At 49.0% G+C, this 22,752-nt stretch overlaps 1 protein-coding gene across 1 annotated transcript in view; it reads right to left on the bottom strand.

The window, feature by feature from the left end:
* Positions 1-2,952: 2,952 nt before the first annotated feature.
* Positions 2,953-22,752, bottom strand: part of LOC147706600 (cell adhesion molecule CEACAM7-like) — a 112,726-nt gene continuing 92,926 nt past the window's right edge. Inside the window, exons 6-8 of the mRNA XM_086929636.1 lie at positions 20,907-20,939; positions 19,869-19,912; positions 2,953-3,056 (exon numbers count right to left, since the gene is read on the bottom strand). Of these exons, the coding sequence (XP_086785762.1) occupies positions 3,050-3,056; positions 19,869-19,912; positions 20,907-20,939 (84 nt within the window). The 3' untranslated portion in view covers positions 2,953-3,049. The remainder of the gene's footprint in view (positions 3,057-19,868; positions 19,913-20,906; positions 20,940-22,752) is intronic.

Below are 22,752 nucleotides of genomic sequence, written 5' to 3'. Positions count from 1 at the left end.
CTCTATGGCTATGAGCCTAACACCATACCGTTGACTATGGCTAAAGATGATAGTGGTGTACCAGCAGTTAGAGACTCTGTACAACTTATGCAAACTATTCACCGTCAAATTCAGGATCGCTTGTCACAAAGCAAGAAGAAATACAAAGAGCAATATGACAAAAAACATCGTTCAGGTCCTACGTATGCCCCTGGAGACAAAGTTTGGTTGTCTACGAAGAACTTGAACTTCAAACACAAAACTATGTTTCAACCTAAGTACATTGGTCCTTACCCAGTTCTTCGACAAGTGAACCCTGTGACATTCAAGTTGTTGTTGCCTAAGTCTCTACGAATTCATCCAGTGTTTCATACTTCCCTCCTTAAACCTGCTAATCAGAATCTGGCTCCCCGTCCAGCTCCAATTTTAGTTCATGGTAGTTGGGAATATGAAGTGCGAGACATTTTGGATTCTAGACGTCGGGGTTCCAAGTTGTGGTATCTTGTCTCCTGGAAGGGATACGGTGCTGAAAATGATTCCTGGGAACCGGCTGACAATGTTCATGCCCCACGTTTGGTACGCCGTTTCCACCTCCTCCACCCTCTAAAGCCGGGCCCTAGACCACTCTTGGGAGGGGGGTGTACTGTCAGGGCTAGGGTGGCTTGTGGTCTAGGGCCCGCCCCACTCTGCATTCGGAGTTGCCCTTGTGGCAAAATGCATCAGTCCTCTTTGGGAGGGCGTTGGTGGCTGATGTGCTTTAAACCTGCTTGTGCTTTAAGGTTGCATCCATGTTTGTAGATCTGCGCAGGTTTCCCTGTCCTTTAGCTGCTGTCTGCTGCGTTTCCGCCTAATGCGTGAGGTTTCGCATGCTCACGCTTAATGCGTGAGGTTTGGCATGCTCACGCCTAATGCGTGAGCTTTGGTTGTCGGGTCGCGTGCGTAAGCACCGAAGGCACGCTAACTTACGTGACCGCGCCCTGCCTCCTGCGCTCACTATTCTGGATTATTCCTAGGGAGTGGCTGTGGTTTCTTCCTGCTCCCTTTCCTGTTTCCCACAGCTCAGCGTTTTGGAGTGGGATTTCACCGGAGGCTTTCGGTGTTCATTGCAGGGGGCGTGGCAGTTTCCAGCTTGCTCCGTTCTCAGCTTTCCAGCATTCAAGAACCGAGTTGGAGCTTTTCAAGGGGATGTGTCATCCATCTGAGTAGTAGAGTAGGTCGTACTCTACAGGTAGGGAATAGGAATTCCTGGTTGCTAGTTCTTGGCTAATTATGTTGAAAATAACTTTCTTCTTAAAGGTGTTAATTAAAGCTGCCAAATGCATTATAAGTGATTTCTAAAACTCAGAAAGTTCGAATCCTTAAATGTTTTATTCCTCAAGTAGAGAATTGCAATCCATTGCTGGCAAGGGTTGTTGATAGTGTTTCTGGGGGAACGCAAAGCTTATTTGAATGCTCGTAAAATTCTGTTTCTATTGCAAGATTGTCTAGGCGCTTTCCCTTTTTGTGAATTCTGGCTAATAGGTCAAATGGTTATCTCTTGCTGATGATGTTAATGTGGTATTCATTTAGTTTGTCCTCCGAAACTTTGGTAAAGGAGTTTATTTGCTGAAGTGTGTTGTTATTTCTTTGATGAAGAATCTGTCGCAATTCACAAGAGATTTAAAATTAAACAGCATAATCAATAAAGAGTTATATTTTGAATACAACTGTGTAGGAAGCATTATCGGATTTTAGAGAGCTTGTTTATAGGCTTGTGTTTAGAATTTCCACAAAGGTTATAGCTAACTTAGAATTTACAGAATATTTTGTTACTAACTTTTCCTTTTCAGATCTCCTTCCCCGCAGTTCCCTTCCCAATTCCCTTTTCCCCTCGCTTGATCACTCCAAGATTCTGTGTAGTAATTACATTCGGAATTGGAGGTATCGAGAGGTGGGCCCTTATAACTTCACGACAGACCCTGAGGAAGACGTCGCCTGACAATGGGATTGTAGCGTTATGATGGGTTCCCTTTCACGTCACTGATATCAGGGTTTAACAGAGGGTCCATATTAGGTGAAGTGTGTGGGAACCCACCAACTGCCAGTAGGAGTGCAGTACGCCTACGCTTTTTGTTTGCCTGATCAAATTGTGTAAACATGGCCCCCAGCATGTATGTGGAGCCAAAGCCCCTCTCCTGGCAATTCTCACAAACTGTCTATCAAGCCTGACCATAAAAAGCTGGCAGTAAAGAAGCTGATGGTCTTGCTGCTGGACATGAGGCTTTTTAAAACTGAGCTCGCGAGTTAAAATATGGATCCTGGACGATGGGTCTATTCTTTATCAACAGGACGGATGTAGGGCGCGATGCAACACTATGGACCAGGGATTCTACCCAGTGGCATTTGGCAAATAGGCCATTAAGCGAATGGCTGTTGCTTCCTTGATGTCTGTGCTGTTCTTGATGAGGTGGAGATGGCAACACGTACGGCCAGTTGGAAAGCAAGAGGAGGCCGTTGACATTTCCTCCACTCAGAATAGTTGGTACAGTTGGACATTGAAAGATGTGCCCTGTAACCAGACTAATCTAGTTACAGTATTTTAAAATACTATGTCTATGTTCCCCTCTTCTTATAAAGCTTATGTCTACATTATGTCATCTTCTCCTTTATGTACTGCCCATGGTTTCTTTATAGGATACATCATCATTTGTTGAAATTGTTGCAATTCTATTTCAATACACCATTACTTATGTTTTCATTTTTGCATATTAGAATAGATTTGTTATATGAACCAAACATGTTATTTCCAGTCTTAAAAGTAAAAGATATTCAATTTAATGTTAATAAAACTGCTTCTGTAATAAAATTAATAATTTTTACATGTCACAGAAATGAACTGAAATTAATCTGGATAGAAGTGGTCACATTTGAAGAACTTATCAAACAAAATCACTTGAAGCTGAATACATTGTTACTAAAACAGTTTCAATTATTAGCTACTTGGTTCTGTACATTGATGTAAGCGGTGATCTTCTGGTTATTAATAGCATTAACGTTTCTTCTCCAGCACAGAGTCCTCTCAGCCAAAGCATCAGGGCCTAAAACAAGGAAACAATTATGGATTAACATTTTCAAAATGCAAACTTGTGTTCTTTGATCTCGAGTAAGACTCCTGATGATTAATTTTTTTGACCCGGTGTTAAATGCAGCTTTTCCGGACTCATAATGACTACTACTACTGCTACTGCTTCTGCTACTCCTCTTCCTTCAGCTTCTACTCCCTTCCTCCCCCTCCTACTACTACTGCAACTCCTCCTACTTATACTCCCCTCCTCCTCCTACTACTACTACTGCTACTCTTCCTCCTCCTACTTCTACTCCGCTCCTCCCCCTCCGCCTCCTCCTCCCCCTCCTCCTCCTCCTACTTCTATTCTGCTCCTCCTCCTACTGCTACTCCTCCTCCTAGTTCTAATCACCTCCTCCTCCCCCTCCCCCTCCCCCTCCTCCTCCTCCTCCTCCTACTACTCCTCCTCCTCCTACGTTTACTCTCCTCCTCCTCTTCCTACTATTGCTATGCCTCCTCCTCCTCCTACCACTAATAATAATAATAATAATGATACTCATAACCATTATCATAATCATAACAATGCTTAAAAAAGGTTGGTTGCCTGAAGCTCAATTCACAATCTGAATCAGTAGTGATTAGCATAATGAGAGTGTTCAAGGGGTCGGTCCCTTTAGTCATTAGCTTTGGTGCTGAAGTCATTCACTATTTGCATTGGTCCTTTGGGGTGTCAGAGCGCATGCGTAAATGAAAATTGTCCTGCTTACGGGAGCACAGAGCTTAACTACTCTGCAATTTTATGAGCTCTAAGAGAGTCGCCTAAAGGATACCTCTGCAATGATAAATGCCTTGACTTGGCAATGAGATATAATGGAGATACAACTGGACCTGATCGGTACCAAGGCACAATGCTTTCTTTGCAAAAAAAGTAAGTACCAGTGCCCCTGTAGTGATGCCACTGCAGCTATCACTACCCATTGGTCATGCCAGTGCTCCCAATGACAGTGCCTGCACAACTTCAAACCATTACACGCCTACAAGTGTGACAATTCAGACTATATGAGGCAAGCAAGGCACTAAGAATGGCTTACTGGCAGATGGGTACTTTGATTTAATGTACATTCAATTAATAAACAGCTCTTGGTCTGCTCGTCTCTAAATTACACGAACAGTGCCTCCATGTGTCAGCTGTCATAAGAGTCGGTGTTGACAAATAGGTGCCGGTGCCAGGCACCGGAAACCACCGGCTCAAACTAAGCACTGCCCTGCCAACGTCTATAACTAAGTTGGAGTGCAAATTGGACTCGCTGGACCCAGGTGAACAACGTACCAGATCGCTTGGGAAGGATTAGCCTATCTGCTCTTGCCTCCCAGTAGTAGAAAAACTGGGTATGCTGCCGGAGGTCCTTACCACAATGATTCCCTAAGGGAGATGAAACATGGGGTGAGGAAGAAAGAACGGGCATGGCGTAAAAAATATGACGCCATTGCCAAGCGAGAATACGCCTCATCCTTAGCTAATTATAAACTAGCCATACAAACTAGGAAGGCTGTGTTCCCCGAGGAAAGAATAGCTGCAGCAAGAAATCCGCAAAAGGAAATCTTTCGGGTCCTGGCGGAGCTCAGGGTAAATAAAGAACAAAGTCCCGAGTTCACTCAGGAGGACTGTCAGAGGTTTCAGGATTTCTTCGTAAAGAAGATATCCGATATTCTGGATGAAATTGCTGCAACTACACACCTCGAATGTCCCTGCCCACCGGACCTTACCGCCCCGCTAAATATCTCACCGTTAGTTGAGTTCTCCCCAATTTCTAAACAGGAACTATTCAAAATCATAGACCGGGTTAAATCGGGTTCCTTGGTGGATCCATGCCCTCCTGATATATTCAAGTTGGCAGTTCCAGGAATCGAGGAAGAGGTTTTGCATCTATTGAACACCTCTCTTTGCACAGGACAGATCCCTTTAGCTTTTAAAGAGGCTCGCCTGATTCCCTTATTGAAGAAACCCGGCTCGGACACGAAGTGTTTGAAAAACTTCCGGCCCATCTCCCAGTTGCCTTTTTTGGCTAAAGTGATTGAGCAGCATGTGTTAGCTCTACTCTCGGGCCATCTAGAGAGCAACAACCTGCTGGAGACCAATCAGGCAGGGTTCCGTGCTAATCATAGCACGGAACTAGTTATGCTATCTATCCTGGATGAGCTCAGAACTCGGGCTGATGTAAAAACACCGAGCGCCCTGATACTACTAGATCTCTCCGCGGCGTTTGACACCGTGTGTCACAAACAGCTATTGTCGCGGTTGAGATCCTTTGGTATCATGGGTACAGCACATGCATGGCTCACATCATTCTTGCAGGGCAGGACGCAACGAGTACAGTTGGGAGATTTACTTTCCACCTCTGCTCCGATCACCTGCGGGGTTCCACAGGGCTCGGCCTTGTCACCCCTACTCTTCAATATCTACCTGCAGCCACTAATCGCTCTCCTGAATAGGATGGACTGTCTTGTGTACAACTACGCCGATGATACCCAGATAATCATTCGGCTGGATGATGGCCCGGGAGCATCCACCAGGCTGCAGGACATACTGAAAGCCACGGTCAACTGGATGTCCGAGAACTCTCTGAAAGTCAACCCGGATAAGACGGAAGTGTTGCCCATCTCCATCTCGGGCAACCCCTGGAGCGAGAAATTTTGGCCTATGGAGCTGGGTATACCACCGAAACCAGCGTCCGCAGTTAAAAGCCTAGGCCTATATGTGGATGACAAACTATCCATGGAAAAACAAGTTACCACGGTGGTGGGCACTTGTATAGGCCTTCTAAGACAACTAAGGAAGATCTCTGCCTTACTTTCATTCTCGACTCTGAGACACGTGGTCTCAGCCACAATTTTGGCTAGGCTGGACTACGGGAACTCCCTATATATAGGTTTGCCCCAGCGGCTGCTGGACAAACTACAGGGGGTTATGAATGACGCAGCTAGGCTGATCTACAAAAAACCCAGGACTGCCCATTCTTCTCCTCTGATGCACGAGTTACATTGGCTCCCAATTCGTCAGAGGATTGTTTTTAAAGGACTGTGCATCGTTCACAAGGCTCTGTATGGCAAAGCGCCAAAATATCTGAAATCCCGACTATCCCCTTACACACCGGGTAGGACTTTGCGCTCGTCGGATGCCACTCTTCTGTCCCAATCCCGCTTCAAATTGACTACGGTGGGGGGTCGTGCGTTTTCCAATACACTCCCAGCCTTATGGAACAAACTGGCTCCAGAACTCAGGAAGGAAAGCAACTTACTATCCTTCAGAAAAAAACTAAAAACTGTACTGTTTAAACAAGCATGGAGCAGACCCTAGGTGCACAGGTGGGATCAAGTGAATGCAATACCTCACCATGTAAATCTGGACAAACAGCGCTTAGAGACCCAGGTGGTTATAACGCGCCATATAAATTAAATAAATAAATAAATAAATAAGATTCTGCAGTGGAAACAGGCCTTCCATCGGCTTGTCAAGTCAGGCACTGAACCTTCACATCTATGGCTTGATGACTCTGCAACCATGTTAGTCGCAGCCGAGCCACCAAGTCAAGGTAAGTCCAACATCAGAGAGCTACTTACCCTGCTGGGTTGTGAAGGCCCATCCCCTCTACATCGGTTTTAGACGTTCAAACAATCAGCGTGGACATTCCCAGTGCAAATCTATTGGTCTCTAGCCAACTTGTAATGGAAATTAGTGGTAGCCAATCTCGGAGTGGCGCTCAAGGCACCGTAAGAGAGCAGCCTGCCACATCACACTTGATGGTTCAACCTGGTCCGACTCCAACTACTGTGATCCAGATAATGGCAGTGAATCCTCATGTGGCACACAGGTCCTGGTAGCATAGCAGAAACACAAATTGTACCCGACCTCTCTTTAAAACATCAAGGACAAGACTGGGAAAATGTCAAAATAAAGCTATAAAACAGCGCCAACATGCTTCACAACAAGTAACACTTCCATTCCAGGCTAAAACATCACGTGATAACTCGGCTACCCTGTACCCTATCTTACAGGGGAACAATTCCCTAAAGAAGGAAACAAGCACCGAGGAAAAAAACGATGTCCAGGAAGCAGCTAACAACAGAATATGGGATTGGAACTTTCTGACAACTTCTTCAATTGCCACGAGGCATTATAAATCCCCTCAGCATTGAAACCCCAGCACTGTGGGCAAGGCTCGGAAATGCAGCCTCCAACTGTGCCCCAAACCCAGCTCAATCCCACTCATCCAACAAAGGTCCAAACCAGACCAGGTCTAGTAATTCACTTAACTCAGTCATCGATCTCAGTAGTAGTACAAAGCACTCTGGTGACTCATCCTTTTGATAACTCCAATATCAGCTCTAAGTTGCCTACGTAAGATGCACCAGAAGCCCCTTTAGCTCTGAAAATCCAGGTCAGGGGACCATCATCTACAAAAGCCAACCATGAGCTAGGCTCAAAAAGGCAGACACGTTCTTTAACTGTGCCACAAACCCAGTTTAGTGCCTCTCACCTACTGAAAGTCCAAACCTGGTGGGGACAAGGAGCTGCGTTACCAACTCCATTAGTCGTACAAAATATTAGGGAACCTCCTCTGGCCAACTCCAGCATCAGCCTCAACTGGCCCACACTAGATAAATAGCGGGGAAACCACGCTATTAATGATGACAACAGTAACAGCACTCAAATGGAGGCCAGAGATGAACAAGTACCAACTACACTGATTTTGAACACCCATTACCAGTCTGAGGGTCAATCCTAAATAGATCAAATTTGCTGAGGCTGCCTAAAATGTCCCAAATTCACCTAATGCAAGCTTGGAAAATATTCTAGAAGTCAAATTTAAAACATTGGTCACCAGAGGGGCAGAGGATCGATAATACTAACGCTCAAATCTTGATAATTAGCAGAACAAATCCAGACACACACTCTTGCAGTATTCTGAAAGGGGCCAGAAACTCCCAACTCAACCTGTCCTACAATAAGCAGCTAATATCATGCTTCAATTCCAATTAAAAAGTTCAGCAAGGAGGAAAGCCCCAGAGACAATTGACAGTATATTAATGATTGGAGCTGGCTGTGAGCTACACTTTTGAGCAATACTAAATATTATTCCTAGCTCATACAGTGACCTGCACCAGGTAAACCTCAAGAGGAACCCAGCGATAAACCTGATATGAAACATGGTGAAGTTATCAAAGCTACTTGAATCTTCAGTCGCTCATTCAGACGGCAGACATCTGGGGCCTCATTTATGAGTTTATTGATGCAATATTTATTCATTGTTAATTGATTATGCAAATGATTTAATATCATTTTTTATTTATACTTTAGGTGTGGGTTGTTGGGTTTGTAGGGGTATGGGGTGGAAAGTTATTTAAGTACTAGTTTATTAATTATTGATACATTATTATTTTAATTGGTAACTTATTATGTAAATTGTGTAATTCTTATATTTTTTTAATTTGCATTTTAGGAGCGGGTTGTTGGGTTTGCAGGGTTATAGGTTGGGAAGGTCATTAAATGATAATTGATTGATTATCTGGGAATAGTAAATTTTACCCCTTCCTGAGTCCAACGCTTTCCCTACTGTGGCACAACAGGAGTGGGACTAGTGAATTGAACTGCTCCTGAGTCCAACTCTTTCCCTACTGTTGCACTGACTTGAGTCGGAATAGTAACTTTTACCCCTCCAGAGTCCAACACTTTCCCTACTGTTGCACAGACTGGAGTGAGAATAGTGAATTTTACCCCTCCTGAGTCCAAAGCTTTCCCTACTGTTGCAGAGACTGACGTGGGATTAGTATATAAATTAATCCTAGAAACGTATAGTATTGTTTATATTGTATAAAATTATAATATTATAATGTTTCTGTATATTTTAAATTATATTATTTAAATTAGTAATATTTGTAATATATAATATATTTTTAGTAAAGTATATTTTTTATGTTGTTTATTTTTAATGTGTAATTAAAATAGTATGTTTTTTTTTAAAGTCCCAGTTTATTTGTCATGGTGTTTCATTTATTAAATACACATTTGTCATATTTCTATATACAAGTGTTATATTTTTAAAATTAAATAATTAGTAAATTATAATAAATTAGAATTACTATTTTAATAATGATGCTATAATATATCGCTGTATATAAACAAACATATATCTGTGTGTTTGCTTAAATAACTATATATTTATATATATGCTTTCTGTTATTTAAAGATTTTTAATTCACATTATATTACATGTTATTATATATTAAATCGTTACTATTTTCAACTATATATATCTTAAAAAACTATGGGCCAGATGTAGGTAATCTAAATTTACCTATTCTTAAATACCGAATTTTACCGATTCGGTATTTAAGAATAGGTAAATGGGATGTAGATAATTTTTCGGTAAAAATTACCAAATCGGTAAGATTCGGTAATTAAGAATCGGTATTTACCGATTCGGTATTTACCGAATAGGTAAATACAGATTCAGTAATTCCCATTCATTCCTATGGGCCTGGAGGCCGATAGGAATGAATGGGAATTACCGATTCGGTAAATACCGATTCGGTAAATATCGAATCGGTAATAGGGGGAACCCTTTCAAGGGTGGCAGGGTGTTACATTGACACCCTGTTGCACTTCTGAATAGTGCATGGGTGCACATGTGGCACACATACATACCCTAAGGGCATGTATGCCACATGACACTGAATAAAAAGCAAAAATTTGCTTTTTAAAAGCAATTTGTTATTTACCACCAACTAATAGTTGGTGGTAAATAACGAATCCTTAAATGTAAAAGGCACTCACTTGAGTGCACCCTACCTTACAGATTCCGTAATTTACTGAATCAGTATTTTAAATTACTGATTTGGTAAATTACCGAATCCTGAAATGTGGCCACCTACATCTGAAAAGCCTAATACCGGTCAGTAACAGCCGAAATTTGGTAATTTCGGCTGATACCCACCGTTATTAGGCTTCCTACATCTGCCCTATATTTTTGCATATAGTTGTTGATATTATTGTAAAACAATATTTCTTTGATATTTTTGTTCTTACCATTATACGTATAGGAAAACTATATTTTTGAGCTTGATATTTTTAACACAATATTTTTGTATCACAATATTTTGAGTTTCGAAATTTTCAGTGAACAAAGCTTTGGAAACCCCTTCCTCTATTGCAATGAGATAAGTAATCGCAGCAACTCTTCTTCCAACAATCAGGTATGGCAACGAAGCCTATCCGGGCCAGTTAGTTGACATCATAGATAAGTATCAGCTCAATGCATGTACAATGGTCTCTCCATGTTTTACATATCTCCAGAAATGCTTAAACAGGCTGGAACAGGGGCAAGCATGGCATCCTTCTTAAATTATTACTATAGGAACAAAAAGGTCCCAACTAATACTATGAAACCGTTCTTCGGAACATCATTAACCAAGAAGGGACCCATGGTTGATATATCTTCATAGATCTATCTCCATACTTAAAACCGACCAGTCGACATTGGCCAGTCTCCTGCTGTCATGTGCGGCCCTTAAAGCAACGTTGAAAAAACAAATGACAACACTGTCCAAGGCAAGTGAAATGGATAAACTCAGTAAATCCAGGCTTATTATTGTCAACAGTGGGGCAATCCTACTATAATGCTCAATCAGACTGCCTCACATCTCTCCCTTATCTCAGTTGCGCCCTTTGGAAAGCGAGCCTGAAACAAATAATGTTTGCTGGCCAATGGGGCTATGATCTAGAAATGTCAACTCAAAGAGGCAGTTACTCATTAAAACTCCCAACTGCAGCCTTTGTGCCTACATGTATGTATCTTTTAACCACCTGTCTTGTGGCTGTTCGGCACTCCTGTACTTATGCTGTGCACTACCCAAACCACTCTTCCTGGCATATGGATAAAACCATGCCATGAGGTCATAAGCCTGGTGTTCAACCTCCTGGAGTCTATGGAACTATTGAAATTTGAGAAATATATCAACCTCACTCAACAATGCATAAAAGAGGCACCAACGGAGTCACTCTCGAAAAGAACTGACTGGTTGATGACCGCAGTGTACGTCCAGGCTGGAACTACAGCAGGTGGGGCAGCTGAGTATGCAGCCCCAGTGTAAGCATGAGCACTTTAAGCCCCTTTCTGTGTGCCTGCAAAGGTAATCTACCAATTGTAGTGTTTAAAAGATACCGGAAGTACGTTGGATTTTTAAATATTATTAATTTACTTAAATTATATAAATACTATAAAGCCCACAAGAGAAAAGAATCGAACAGTAGAGGTGACTCCATTTGAACAATGTTTATTCTGTCACCAACATTCTACCATGCATTATAAATACCCCCAACGACATTCCAAACCCCATCATGACATGAAAACAATCTACAGTTTACTAGCCAATAGAGAGAGTGTGAAGAGAGGCTCAGAGCGTGGACCACTTCCTCTGGGTTATATGCACAATATTCTGTGTCACAATGTTGATCTGACAAATGATGACCTGACCTGACTCTGGTCGGTGACGGTCGCTCCACCCGCCTCGCGCCTCCCCGTGAGTGTGCCCGGTGTCCCTACCTGCCTGTCCCTGCTCGCTTCCAGTGCTTGTTCTGTCCCTGAGCTTGTTCTTGTTTTTGTTCTTCCTTGGGCTTCCTTGCCGTCTCCTCGCTCTCCCCGCTCCCTGCCGCTGCTCCCCTGCGGCCCCCGCCCCCCTTATGCGTGTACCGATCCCCTCCCTGCGCCACCTCGCTCCCGCCTCCCAGCTGCTCCTCCCTCCCTCCGGATCATTTAAGTGGCGGTAGCGCGACGGGGAGCTGTGACCTGACCTGACTCTGGTGGGTGACGGTCGCTCCACCTGCCGCGCGCCTCCCCGTGAGTGTGCCCAGTGTCCCTACCTGCCTGTCCCTGCTCGCTTCCAGTGCTTGTTCTGTCCCTGAGCTTTTTCTTGTTTTTGATCTTCCTTGGGCTTCCTTGCCGTCTCCTCGCTCTCCCCGCTCCCTGCCGCTGCTCCCCTGCGGCCCCCGCCCCCCCTTCCGCCGTGTACCGATCCCCTCCCCGCGCCACCCCGCTCCCGCCTCCCAGCTGCTCCTCCCTCTCTCCGGATCATTTAAGTGGTGGTAGCGCGACGGGGAGCTGTGACCTGACCTGACTCTGGTCAGTGACGGTCGCTCCACCCGCCGCGTGCCTCCCCGTGAGTGTGCCCGGTGTCCCTACCTGCCTGTCCCTGCTCGCTTCCAGTGCTTGTTCTGTCCCTGAGCTTGTTCTTGTTTTTGTTCTTCCTTGGGCTTCCTTGCCATCTCCTCGCCCTCCCCGCTCCCTGCCGCTGCTCCCCTGCGGCCCCCCTTCTGCGGTGTACCCATTCCCTGCCCGCGCCACCCCGCTCCAGCCTCCTAGCTGCTCCTCCCTCCCACTCCGCCCCTCCCAAAAGCGCCATTTATGGCGGACGCGCAGCGGGCGCACCGATAGTGCGCCGAAGGCGCGCCAAAGGCAAGCCTGTCTGCGCCCGTCCGCGCCTGGACGCACCGAACGCCAGACCCCCTGGCCACAGTAGATACCATCCCTCCCGCCGGACGTACGACTCCGCCACCCTCAACACCGGTGGGATCCCTGACTGCCACCGAGCCACCCCAGGACTCACCCACGGACCCTTCACCTGCCAACCCTGCAAGTTCTCCTGCAGCCGAACCGGCACTGCACCCGCACCCGCCAAGCCGAGCACCAACAGCAACCACCTGAAGTGCATCCTGCTCAACACCCACTCCGTCCACAGACACGCCGTGGAACTTTGGAACCTGCTCGACACCACAGCTCCAGACGTTGCCTTCCTCACGGAAACCTGGATGAATGCCTCCTCAGCGCCCGACATCGCCATCGCCATCCCGGACGGATACACCATCCCTCCCCGCTCCCCGCTTCCCGCCATCACCGCTAACCCCGCCCCTTTTCTTTCTGTACCCTCCCCGCTCCCGCCTCCCAGCTGCTCCGCCCACCCGCGCACTTGGCCATATATGGCGACCGTGCGACGCAGGTGAGTGTGACCTAATTCTAGGACACCCCCGCGCCGCACGGCCACCAGCTGCTGCGTGTGCCTCCTCTCCTTGTGCCTCGCTGCCCCGGCTCCGCCGCGTGACCACGCCCCCCTGCCATCGAGCGGCGTGGTCTGTGCTAGCTTCCTGCCCTGTGTCCCTGTCTCTGTTTTGCCAATTTGTTCTGTGAGTTGTATTGTTGAATTGTATTTTTTGCCCCATTTGTGCCTTTTTTGCCGCCCTTTCGGCCGCCCCAGTCGCATCCCTCCCCGCTTCCCGCCATCACCGCTAACCCCGCCCCTTTTCTTTCTGTACCCTCCCGCTCCCGCCTCCCAGCTGCTCCGCCCACTCGCGCACTTCGCCATATATGGCGACCGTGCGAACACGCAGCGGTCACGCGCAGCGGGCGCGCCGATTGTGCGCCGAAGGCGCGCCAAAGGTAAGCCCGTCTGCGCCCGTCCGCGCCTGGACCGCGCCCAGTGCCAGGACCCCTGGCTCACGAGGACCCCCGCCCACCCGCATGACGTACACCGCCGCCACCCTCATCGCACTCAACTCCGGCCGAATCCCAGGATGCTACCGAGCCACCCCACGACGCTCCCACGGACCCTTCAGCTGCCACGCCTGCAAGTTCACCTGCATCCGGACCTGCCCGGCACCAGCACCTACCAAGCCGAACACCAGCAGCAAACACCTCAAGTGCATCCTGCTCAACACCCGCTCCGTCCACAGACACGCCATCGAACTCTGGAACCTCCTAGACGCCACAGCCCCTGACGTTGCCTTCATCACGGAGACCTGGATGAACGCCTCCTCAGCGCCCGACATCGCCATCGCCATCCCAGAGGGCTACAAGATCACCCGAAGGGACCGCACCGCCAACCAGATGGGAGGAGGCATCGCCATCATCCACAGGAACACTATCCGCATCACGACTAGCACCGACAACACCCTAACCACCGCCGAACACCTGCATTTCCAGATCCACACCGACCCGAAGACCACCCTCAGAGGCACCCTGATCTACCGACCCCCGGGACCACGCACTCAATTCAGCGAGGACATCGCCGACTTCGTCAGCCCGCATGCCCTCCCCTCCGCTGACTACATCCTCCTGGGGGACCTCAACTTCCACCTGGAGAACAACAACGACCGCAACACCAGAACCCTGCTCGACAACCTCGCCAACCTTGGACTGAAGCAACTGGTGAGCACCCCCACCCACCTCGCTGGACACACACTCGACGCCGTCTTCTCATCCAGCAAAGACATCGCCTTCAGCCACGCCACAGAACTCCATTGGACGGACCACAGCTGCGTACACTTCACCTTCAAAAGAACGACGAGCCATCACCACCAGCAACAGGTTGCCCGTAGAAGCTGGAACAAGATCACAGCCGACCAGCTCACCGCTTCCCTGAGCCAGCACCCTCCTGCCAGCTCAGCGAACCCCAGCCAGGCCGCCGACAACCTCACGAAGTGGATCAGTGACTGCGCAGACGAACTCGCCCCCCTGAGGACCCCGCCTAGCAGACCCGGCAGCAAGAAAGCCCCATGGTTCACCGACGAACTCAAGAGCTCCAAGAAGAACTGCCGAGCCCTCGAGAAAGCCTGGAGAAAGGAACCCACACCGGACAACAAGACCACCCTCAAACTCGCCACCCGGAAGCACCACCAACTGATCCGAGCCGCCAAGAAAACTGCATTCAAGGACCGGCTGGACAACAACGCACACAACTGCAAAGAACTCTTCAACATCGTCAAAGAGCTCTCCAACCCCAACGCCGGAAACAACGACATCATCCCCTCGCAAGATCTCTGCAACTCCCTCGCCTCCTACTTCCACAACAAGATCGCGGACATACACAACAGCTTCAGCACCCAACCGACGCACGCCACGACCACAGCAACGCCACCCACCGCCGCCCTCCGAGCCTGGACTCCGATCAGCACCGAAGACACCGTCCGCATGATGAACTCCGTCCACTCCGGATCTCCGACCGACCCCTGCCCTCACCACGTCTTCAACAAGGCCGACACTGTCATCGCACCCCACCTGCAGGACATCATTAACACCTCCTTCGACACCGCCACCTTCCCCGAGAGCTGGAAGCACGCAGAACTCAGTGCACTTCTCAAGAAACCTACAGCAGACCCCACCGAACTCAAGAATTACCGGCCAATCTCGCTCCTCCCGTTTCCAGCAAAAGTCATCGAGAAGACCGTCAACAAACAGCTGGCCGCCTTCCTCGAGACGAACGGATCCCTCGACCCCTCGCAATCCGGCTTCCGAGCCAACCACAGCACCGAGACCGCCCTCATCGCCGCCACCGACGACATTCGAGCCCTGATGGACAACGGAGAAACAGCGGCCCTCATCCTCCTAGACCTCTCCGCGGCCTTCGACACTGTCTGCCACCGCACCCTAGTGCAGCGCCTCAGCAACGTCGGAATCCAGGAGAAGGCACTGGAATGGATCGTCTCCTTCCTCGACGGAAGAACACAGAGAGTCCGCCTACCACCGTACAAGTCAGAAGCCACCGAAGTCATCTGCGGCGTCCCTCAAGGATCCTCGCCGAGCCCTACCCTCTTCAACGTCTACATGAGCCCCCTCACGGCCATCGCACGCCAACACAACCTCAACATAATCTCCTACGCCGACGACACCCAGATGATCCTCTCCCTGACCAACGACCCCGCCGCCGCCAGAGCCAACCTACACGAAGGGATGAAGGAGGTAGCCGAGTGGATGACGACCAGCCGCCTGAAACTGAACTCAGACAAGACGGAGGTCCTCATCCTGGGCTCCACGCCCACCGCCTGGGATGACTCCTGGTGGCCCCCCGCCCTGGGCACCGCACCCAAACCGACTAACCACGCACGCAACCTGGGTTTCGTCCTGGACTCCTCCCTCTCTATGACCAAGCAAGTCAACGCCGTCTCCTCAGCGTGCTTCAACATCCTGCGCATGCTACGGAAGATCTTCTGGTGGATCCCCACGGAGACCAGGAAGACCGTCACCCAGGCCCTCGTCACCAGCCGACTGGACTACGGCAACGCCCTCTACGCCGGAACCACCGCCAAGCTCCAGAAGAGACTTCAGCGGATCCAGAACGCCTCAGCCAGACTCATCCTCGACATCCCACGTAACAGCCACATCTCCGGACACCTGAGAGACCTGCACTGGCTCCCCGTCAACAAAAGAATCACCTTCCGTCTCCTCACCCACGCACACAAAGCCCTGCACGATCAAGGTCCGAGCTACCTCAACAACCGAATCAACTTCTACGCTCCCAAACGCCACCTCCGATCAGCCAGCCACGCCCTCGCCGCCGTCCCACGCATCCGTAGAGCGACAACAGGAGGAAGGTCCTTCTCCTACTTGGCCGCCAAGACCTGGAACTCCCTCCCTCCCGACCTGCGCCTGACCCAAGACCACCTCTCCTTCAGGAAGAAGCTCAAGACATGGCTGTTCGAGCAGTAACGGCACCCCCCCCCCCCCCCAGCGCCCTGAGACCCGACGGGTAAGTGGTGCGCTCTATAAATGTCTTTGATTGATTGATTGATTGACCCGGAGGGACCGCGTCAACCAGACAGGAGGAGGCATCGCCATCGTCCACAAGAACACCATCCGCATCACGACCAACTCCGACGACACCCTCACAGCCGCCAAACATCTTCACTTCGAGATACACACCGACTCCAAGACCACACTCAGAGGCACCCTCAGCTACAGACCCCCTGGACCCCGCACACTATTCAGAGAAGACATCGCAGACTTCAGCAGCCCACACGCCCTCGCATCCGCTGACAACATCCTCCTAGGGGACCTCAACTTCCACCTAGAGAACAACAACAACAAAAACACCACCACCCTGCTGGACAACCTCGCCAACCTCGGACTCAAGCAACTAGTGAACACCCCAACCCACTACGCCGGACACACGCTTGACCCAGTCTTCTCCTCCAGCAAGTACATCTCCTTCAGCCACTCCACCGGACTCCACTGGACAGACCACAGCTGCGTCCACTTCAGCTACAGAAGGACCACAACTCACCACCACCCACACCAGGCTCCCCGCAGGAGCTGGATCAAGATCACCACCGACCAGCTCACCACATCACTGAACCAGAACCCTCCCACCAGATTAACGGACCCCATCCAAGCAGCCAACAACCTCACACAGTGGATCACCAACTGCACTGACGACCTCGCACCCCTGACAAACCATCCCAACAGACCCGGAAGCAAGAAAGCCCTCTGGTTCAATGACGATCTCAAGAACTCCAAGAAGAACTGCCGTACCCTCGAGAAAGCCTGGCGAAAACACCCGACTACAGACAACATGACCGCCCTCAAGCACACCACCCGCAAACACCACCAGCTGATCCACACCACCAAGAAGTCAGCATTCAAGGATCGAATAGACAACAACGCCCACAACAGCAAGGAACTCTTCAGCATCGTCAAAGAGCTCTCCAACCCCAGCGCCGGAACCAACGACATCACCCCCTCAAAAGACCTCTGCGACTCACTTGCCTAGTTCTTCCACAGCAAGATCGCAGACATACACAACAGCTTCGGCGAACAGACCACACAACCAACCACAGAACCAACGACCCCCACCACCACCCTCCGCGAAAGGACACCGGTCAGCACCGAAGACACCATCCACACAATGAACACCATCCACTCCGGATCGCCAACCGACCCATGCCCCCACCACGTCTTCAACAAGGCCGACTCCGTCATTGCACCCCAACTCCGGGACATCATCAACTGCTCCTTCAACACCGCCACCTTCCCAGAGAGCTGGAAGCATGCTGAACTCAGCGCCCTCCTGAAGAAACGATCAGCAGACCCCACCGACCTCAAGAACTACCGTCCCATCTCGCTCCTTGCGTTTCCCGCCAAAGTCATCGAGAAGACCGTCAACAGACAGCTTGCCGCCTTCCTCGAGACAAACGGATCCCTCAACCTCTCTCAGTCCGGCTTCCGAGCCAACCACAGCACCGAGACCGCCCTCATCGCAGCCACTGACGACATCCGAACCCTGCTCGACAACGGGGAAACAGCGGCCCTCATCCTCCTGGACCTCTCCGCGTCGTTCGATACTGTCTGCCACTGCACCTTAGTACAACGCCTCAGCAACGTTGGAATCCAAGAGAAGGCACTGGATTGGATCATCTCATTCCTCGTCGGAAGAACCCAGAGAGTCCGCCTACCCCTGTTCAGATCGAAGGCCACCGAAGTCATCTGCGGCGTACCACAAAGCTCATCACTCAGCCCGACCCTATTCAACATCTACATGAGCCCCCTCGCAGCCATCGCACACCAACACAACCTCAACATCATCTCCTACGCAGACGACACCCAACTGGTCCTCTCCCTCACCAACGACCCAGCCACCGCCAGAACCAACCTACGCGAAGGGATGAAAGACGTAGCCGAGTGGATGAAGAACAGCCGCCTAAAACTGAACTCAGACAAGATGGAAGTCCTCATCCTTGGATCATCACCCTCTGCCTGGCACAACTCCTGGTGGCCCCCCGCCCTGGGCAGCGCACCCAAACCAACGGACCATGCACGCAACCTGGGCTTCATCCTGGATTCCTCCCTCTCGATGACCAGACAAGTCAACGCCGTCTCTTCATCGTGTTTCAACATCCTACGCATGCTCCGAAAGATCTTCCGATGGATCCCCACCGAAACCAGGAAGACGGTCACCCAGGCACTCGTCACCAGCCGACTAGACTAGGGAAACACCCTCTACACCGGAACCACGGCCAAACTGCAGAAAAAACCCCAACGCATCCAGAACGCCTCCGCACGACTCATCCTGGACATCCCCCGACACAGCCACATCTCCGAACACCTGAGAGACCTGCACTGGCTCCCCCTCAGCAAGAAAATCACATTCCGTCTCCTCACCCACGCACACAAGGCCCTCCACGACCTGGGCCCCAGGTACCTCAACAACCGCCTGACCTTCTACACTCCCACCCGCCAGCTACGATCGACCAGCCACGCCCTCGCCGCGTCCCATGCATTCGAAGAGCCACCATGGGGGGAAGATCCTTCTCCTACCTGGCAGCCAAGACTTGGAACTCCCTCCCCATCCACCTCCGTCTTACCCAAGACCACCTCTCCTTCAGGAAGCAACTCAAGACCTGGCTGTTCGAGAAGTAACGGACCTCCCTCCCCCAAGCGCCTTGAGACCCTCCGGGTGAGTAGCGCGCTATATACATTTCTTGATTGATTGATTGATTGATCATATTATAATGATTATTCTGATGGGCGATATTTTAGCACACAATATTCTAACAAATATATGTATATAGCCCTCTGGACGCACCCCCACTCAGACCTTCACTGGGTCGTAATGAATGCCTCCAGACTTCTCTGTCACTCAGAGGATATGGCAGCACCAGGAAGAGAAGTGAACCAATTACTAATCAGCAGAGTGAAGGCCCCTGCATCTTTGTTTTCAAAAACAAAATCCTGCTTTTAGAATTTATAATAGAAAGCAAAAAAAATTGGTAAGTTAAACAAAAACAACATTGTCTCTTGTTCAACAAAGCTTCACTACAACCACATCACCAACAGATGCATTGAAGGCCGTAAGATCCCCGCTAGGCAGGCTGGGTAGGCAGTGAGCTTCTAACAGCACAGCAGCTACACTGCCCGGTCAAGGGGTTTAAATGACGCCAAGAGACCTCCTTCAATATATTAACCAGACCTTGCTTAAGATAAAGAAACAATAATACATTGAAATGGAATATTTCATCTTTTACCTTTTTATCTGCTCGTAGGTTGCTCGGTCTCCATGTTTCAACTCCTGGAAATCAAAGAATCAAGTATTATATAATGTATTCATAATAGGGCACAGTATAGTATTAATATGGCACAGCTAGGAGAAGCTGTATGTACCAGCAACTGGTGGATAACTCATCCACATTATTCATGGTTCCCCATTTCATGCAGAGGCGTGAATGCAAACAAATCAGTTGGCTCAGACGTCAAAACCTTGTGTGCCAGACTCAATGGATCTGGGACAAACTATGTCCCCTACGCCAGGAGCACAGCAAGGGTACCATGGGCCCTGGTGCAAGCAAGGAAAATGCCCCCTTAGACTGCTGTTAGTGTAGTATAATACAGCATTGTCAGGGATCACTGAACCTCTTGGAGCTCTGGGCCCTGGTGCCACTGTACCTGATGGAGCAGTGGTAGCTACACCCCTGCCCTGTGCATTTGTGAGCAAGCCCCCAATGCGCCAGGAACATTCAAGCTTTTGTTCGTCGTGTCATCGTGTCAGGTGTTTCTTTGTTAAAAGAAACACCTGACACGATGACACGACGGACTAGTCCTCATTGAGCAACGACTGTGTTGCTCACTAGCTGTCCGTCGGGTGGACACACACTCCATCAGTGTTCAGTAAATCTGATGACTATGAATTATTTGGTTTTACCTTTTTATTTACTGACTCCTACAGCTCCTGACTTTGAATTCAGAAAAGTCTACAATTTATACTTCCTACACCCTTAATTTGTTTGAATCAGCTCTTGATCTAAGCTCTGCTGATGTTCTCCTCCCTGAGACTCCTCCTCTCCCTCCGTAAGCTTCGAAGCTGAGGACCAAGAACATCTGCCCTGCCTCTGTTTCCGGTTCCTCTGTCCCTCAGGTAGACAAGTCTCCTGCACACAGGAAGGGCATCACCACTTCCTGTGCCAGGGATCTGCTTCCTGTCTCTAAGGTGAAATACAATAATGACTCTAAGGCTTACGTCTGGTGATGTCACAAGGTTTGATCCTTGTACTGTGTTATGTACTTACCATGTACGCTGGGTCTGCAGCGGAGTCGGGATTCTACAGGAGAGAGAAGGAAAAGACTTAACACATTTGAGGATTTAAGAATAAAATAGGAACAGAGCATCTGACAGCATCCTGTCCTGGAGATCCCATGGCTGGAAGGAAAGTACAAGAATGACTGACCTCTGCGTCATCAATTGTAACTCGCTGAGGGGGGGCAGCTCAGGCTTTTGTTCTGCTACCTCACTGCATCCTTGAGACTCTTCTTTGCTTCCTGATGTTTCCAACCCTTGTCCACCCTCCACCCTCTCAACACCTTCTTATTTGCTTTCGTTCTCTTCTCACACATCCAGACCACTGGAGAGGAAGGGAAAGCGAAAGGGTAAAGTGGAACCTGCCATTACCCTGAGGTGCGGGCCCCTGCAGCAGTCTCTTCTTAAACGTTGCTCCACAGGACTGCATCCTTTAGACAGGAGCTCTGTTATGAGATTGACTCACTCGCTGAAGAATAGATGAGCACATTCTCCAATCCTCCTCTCCGTAGAGGGGGCACCTTAGAGCGCGTCATCCTCTTTAGCCCCTAATTCACGTGCCACCGTGGCCGTAGCTCAAATAATAATTCAGTTTATTGCATTGGAGGCGTTGGGGGAGAACCATCGAGCAGTGATGACGGTGATTTTTAAAGAGTGCAAAAACATAATGACAGTGTTTACATACATAAATTAACATATAACCTTTGTGAGTTCACAAATCATTACCAGTCCAAGCAGAGACTGCAGTGCAGTTCCTATACTACCCTTATGCAGGACCTGCGCTTTTCGATAACCTATACTGTGGGCTTGTTGGCAGACTGATTCTTTCTGAGCAGCCCCACCGCATATGATAGCCTGTTTGCATTAGTTGGCTCATAGTGCCACTAGAATATACTTGTTATCAGAGAGATTAGTTTCTGGCAACCTCAGAACACGACAAACCCTGATTTCTCAGACTCGTGGAAACAATGTACTACTTTTCGCTCAGTCACTCGTGCTTGCTAATTCAGTCTCAGAGAGTTACAAAGAAAAAACTGTTGAGCGTGCTTACAATAAGTATTTATTGCACAGTTGTTCTTCTTGTGTAAAATATATGTGCTGCGACAACTGTTAAACAGTAGCAGAGTAGCAGAGATATAAAACTAGCAGTACAGTGAATAAAAAGGGATAGTACAGTTCTACCATGTTGCAATAGTCATGAACACATACATGAATATAAAATGCATTTATAAAATAAAGCGCATACTCCTACATTGCCTGTCTAGATGTACCTAAGTGTACCTAGCATGTGAGTAGGTGCGAAAGAAGCCAAGACTCCCACTAGGATTTAGTCGAACCCCATTACCTTAGTCAAGAGAGAGTGGGACCTCGTCCTGGTCTCGAGTTGGACACCCCGCACGGGATGGTTAGACCACTGTCAGCTGGAGCGACTGCATGCACCGTCTCTGGCCAGTGTGCCAGCCTGGAAGTCTCGTTTCCCTCTGTCTCACGCTAGCAAGAGGTGCTGTATTTATACTAAAAGCATAGAGTCCCTTTGTCTTATGTTATCTGTTGTTGGCAGTGAGGATGACGTATGGGATGAACCATGTATGTAGATATTAGGAAGGTGGTGTGGAGGGGGGTGGGTAGCCCATGCCAGGTTTCCACACAGGGCCTAGACAAGTTTGCCCTTTATCTCCACTTTTATTTATTTTTCTTTAGAACCCTTCTTAGAAAAAATCAGCCGACCCTCAAGTTTCACAGGCTTCCAATTTCAGAACATGGATATAAAATGTACTGCTTATGCAGATGATATTTTGTTATAATTATCTAACCCTAGCACATCAAAACCTGAGTTG

Source organism: Lissotriton vulgaris, chromosome 7, assembly GCF_964263255.1.
Source record: "Lissotriton vulgaris chromosome 7, aLisVul1.2, whole genome shotgun sequence".
Taxonomy (NCBI): domain Eukaryota; kingdom Metazoa; phylum Chordata; class Amphibia; order Caudata; family Salamandridae; genus Lissotriton; species Lissotriton vulgaris.
This window is presented reverse-complemented; position numbering and strand designations above follow the sequence as displayed.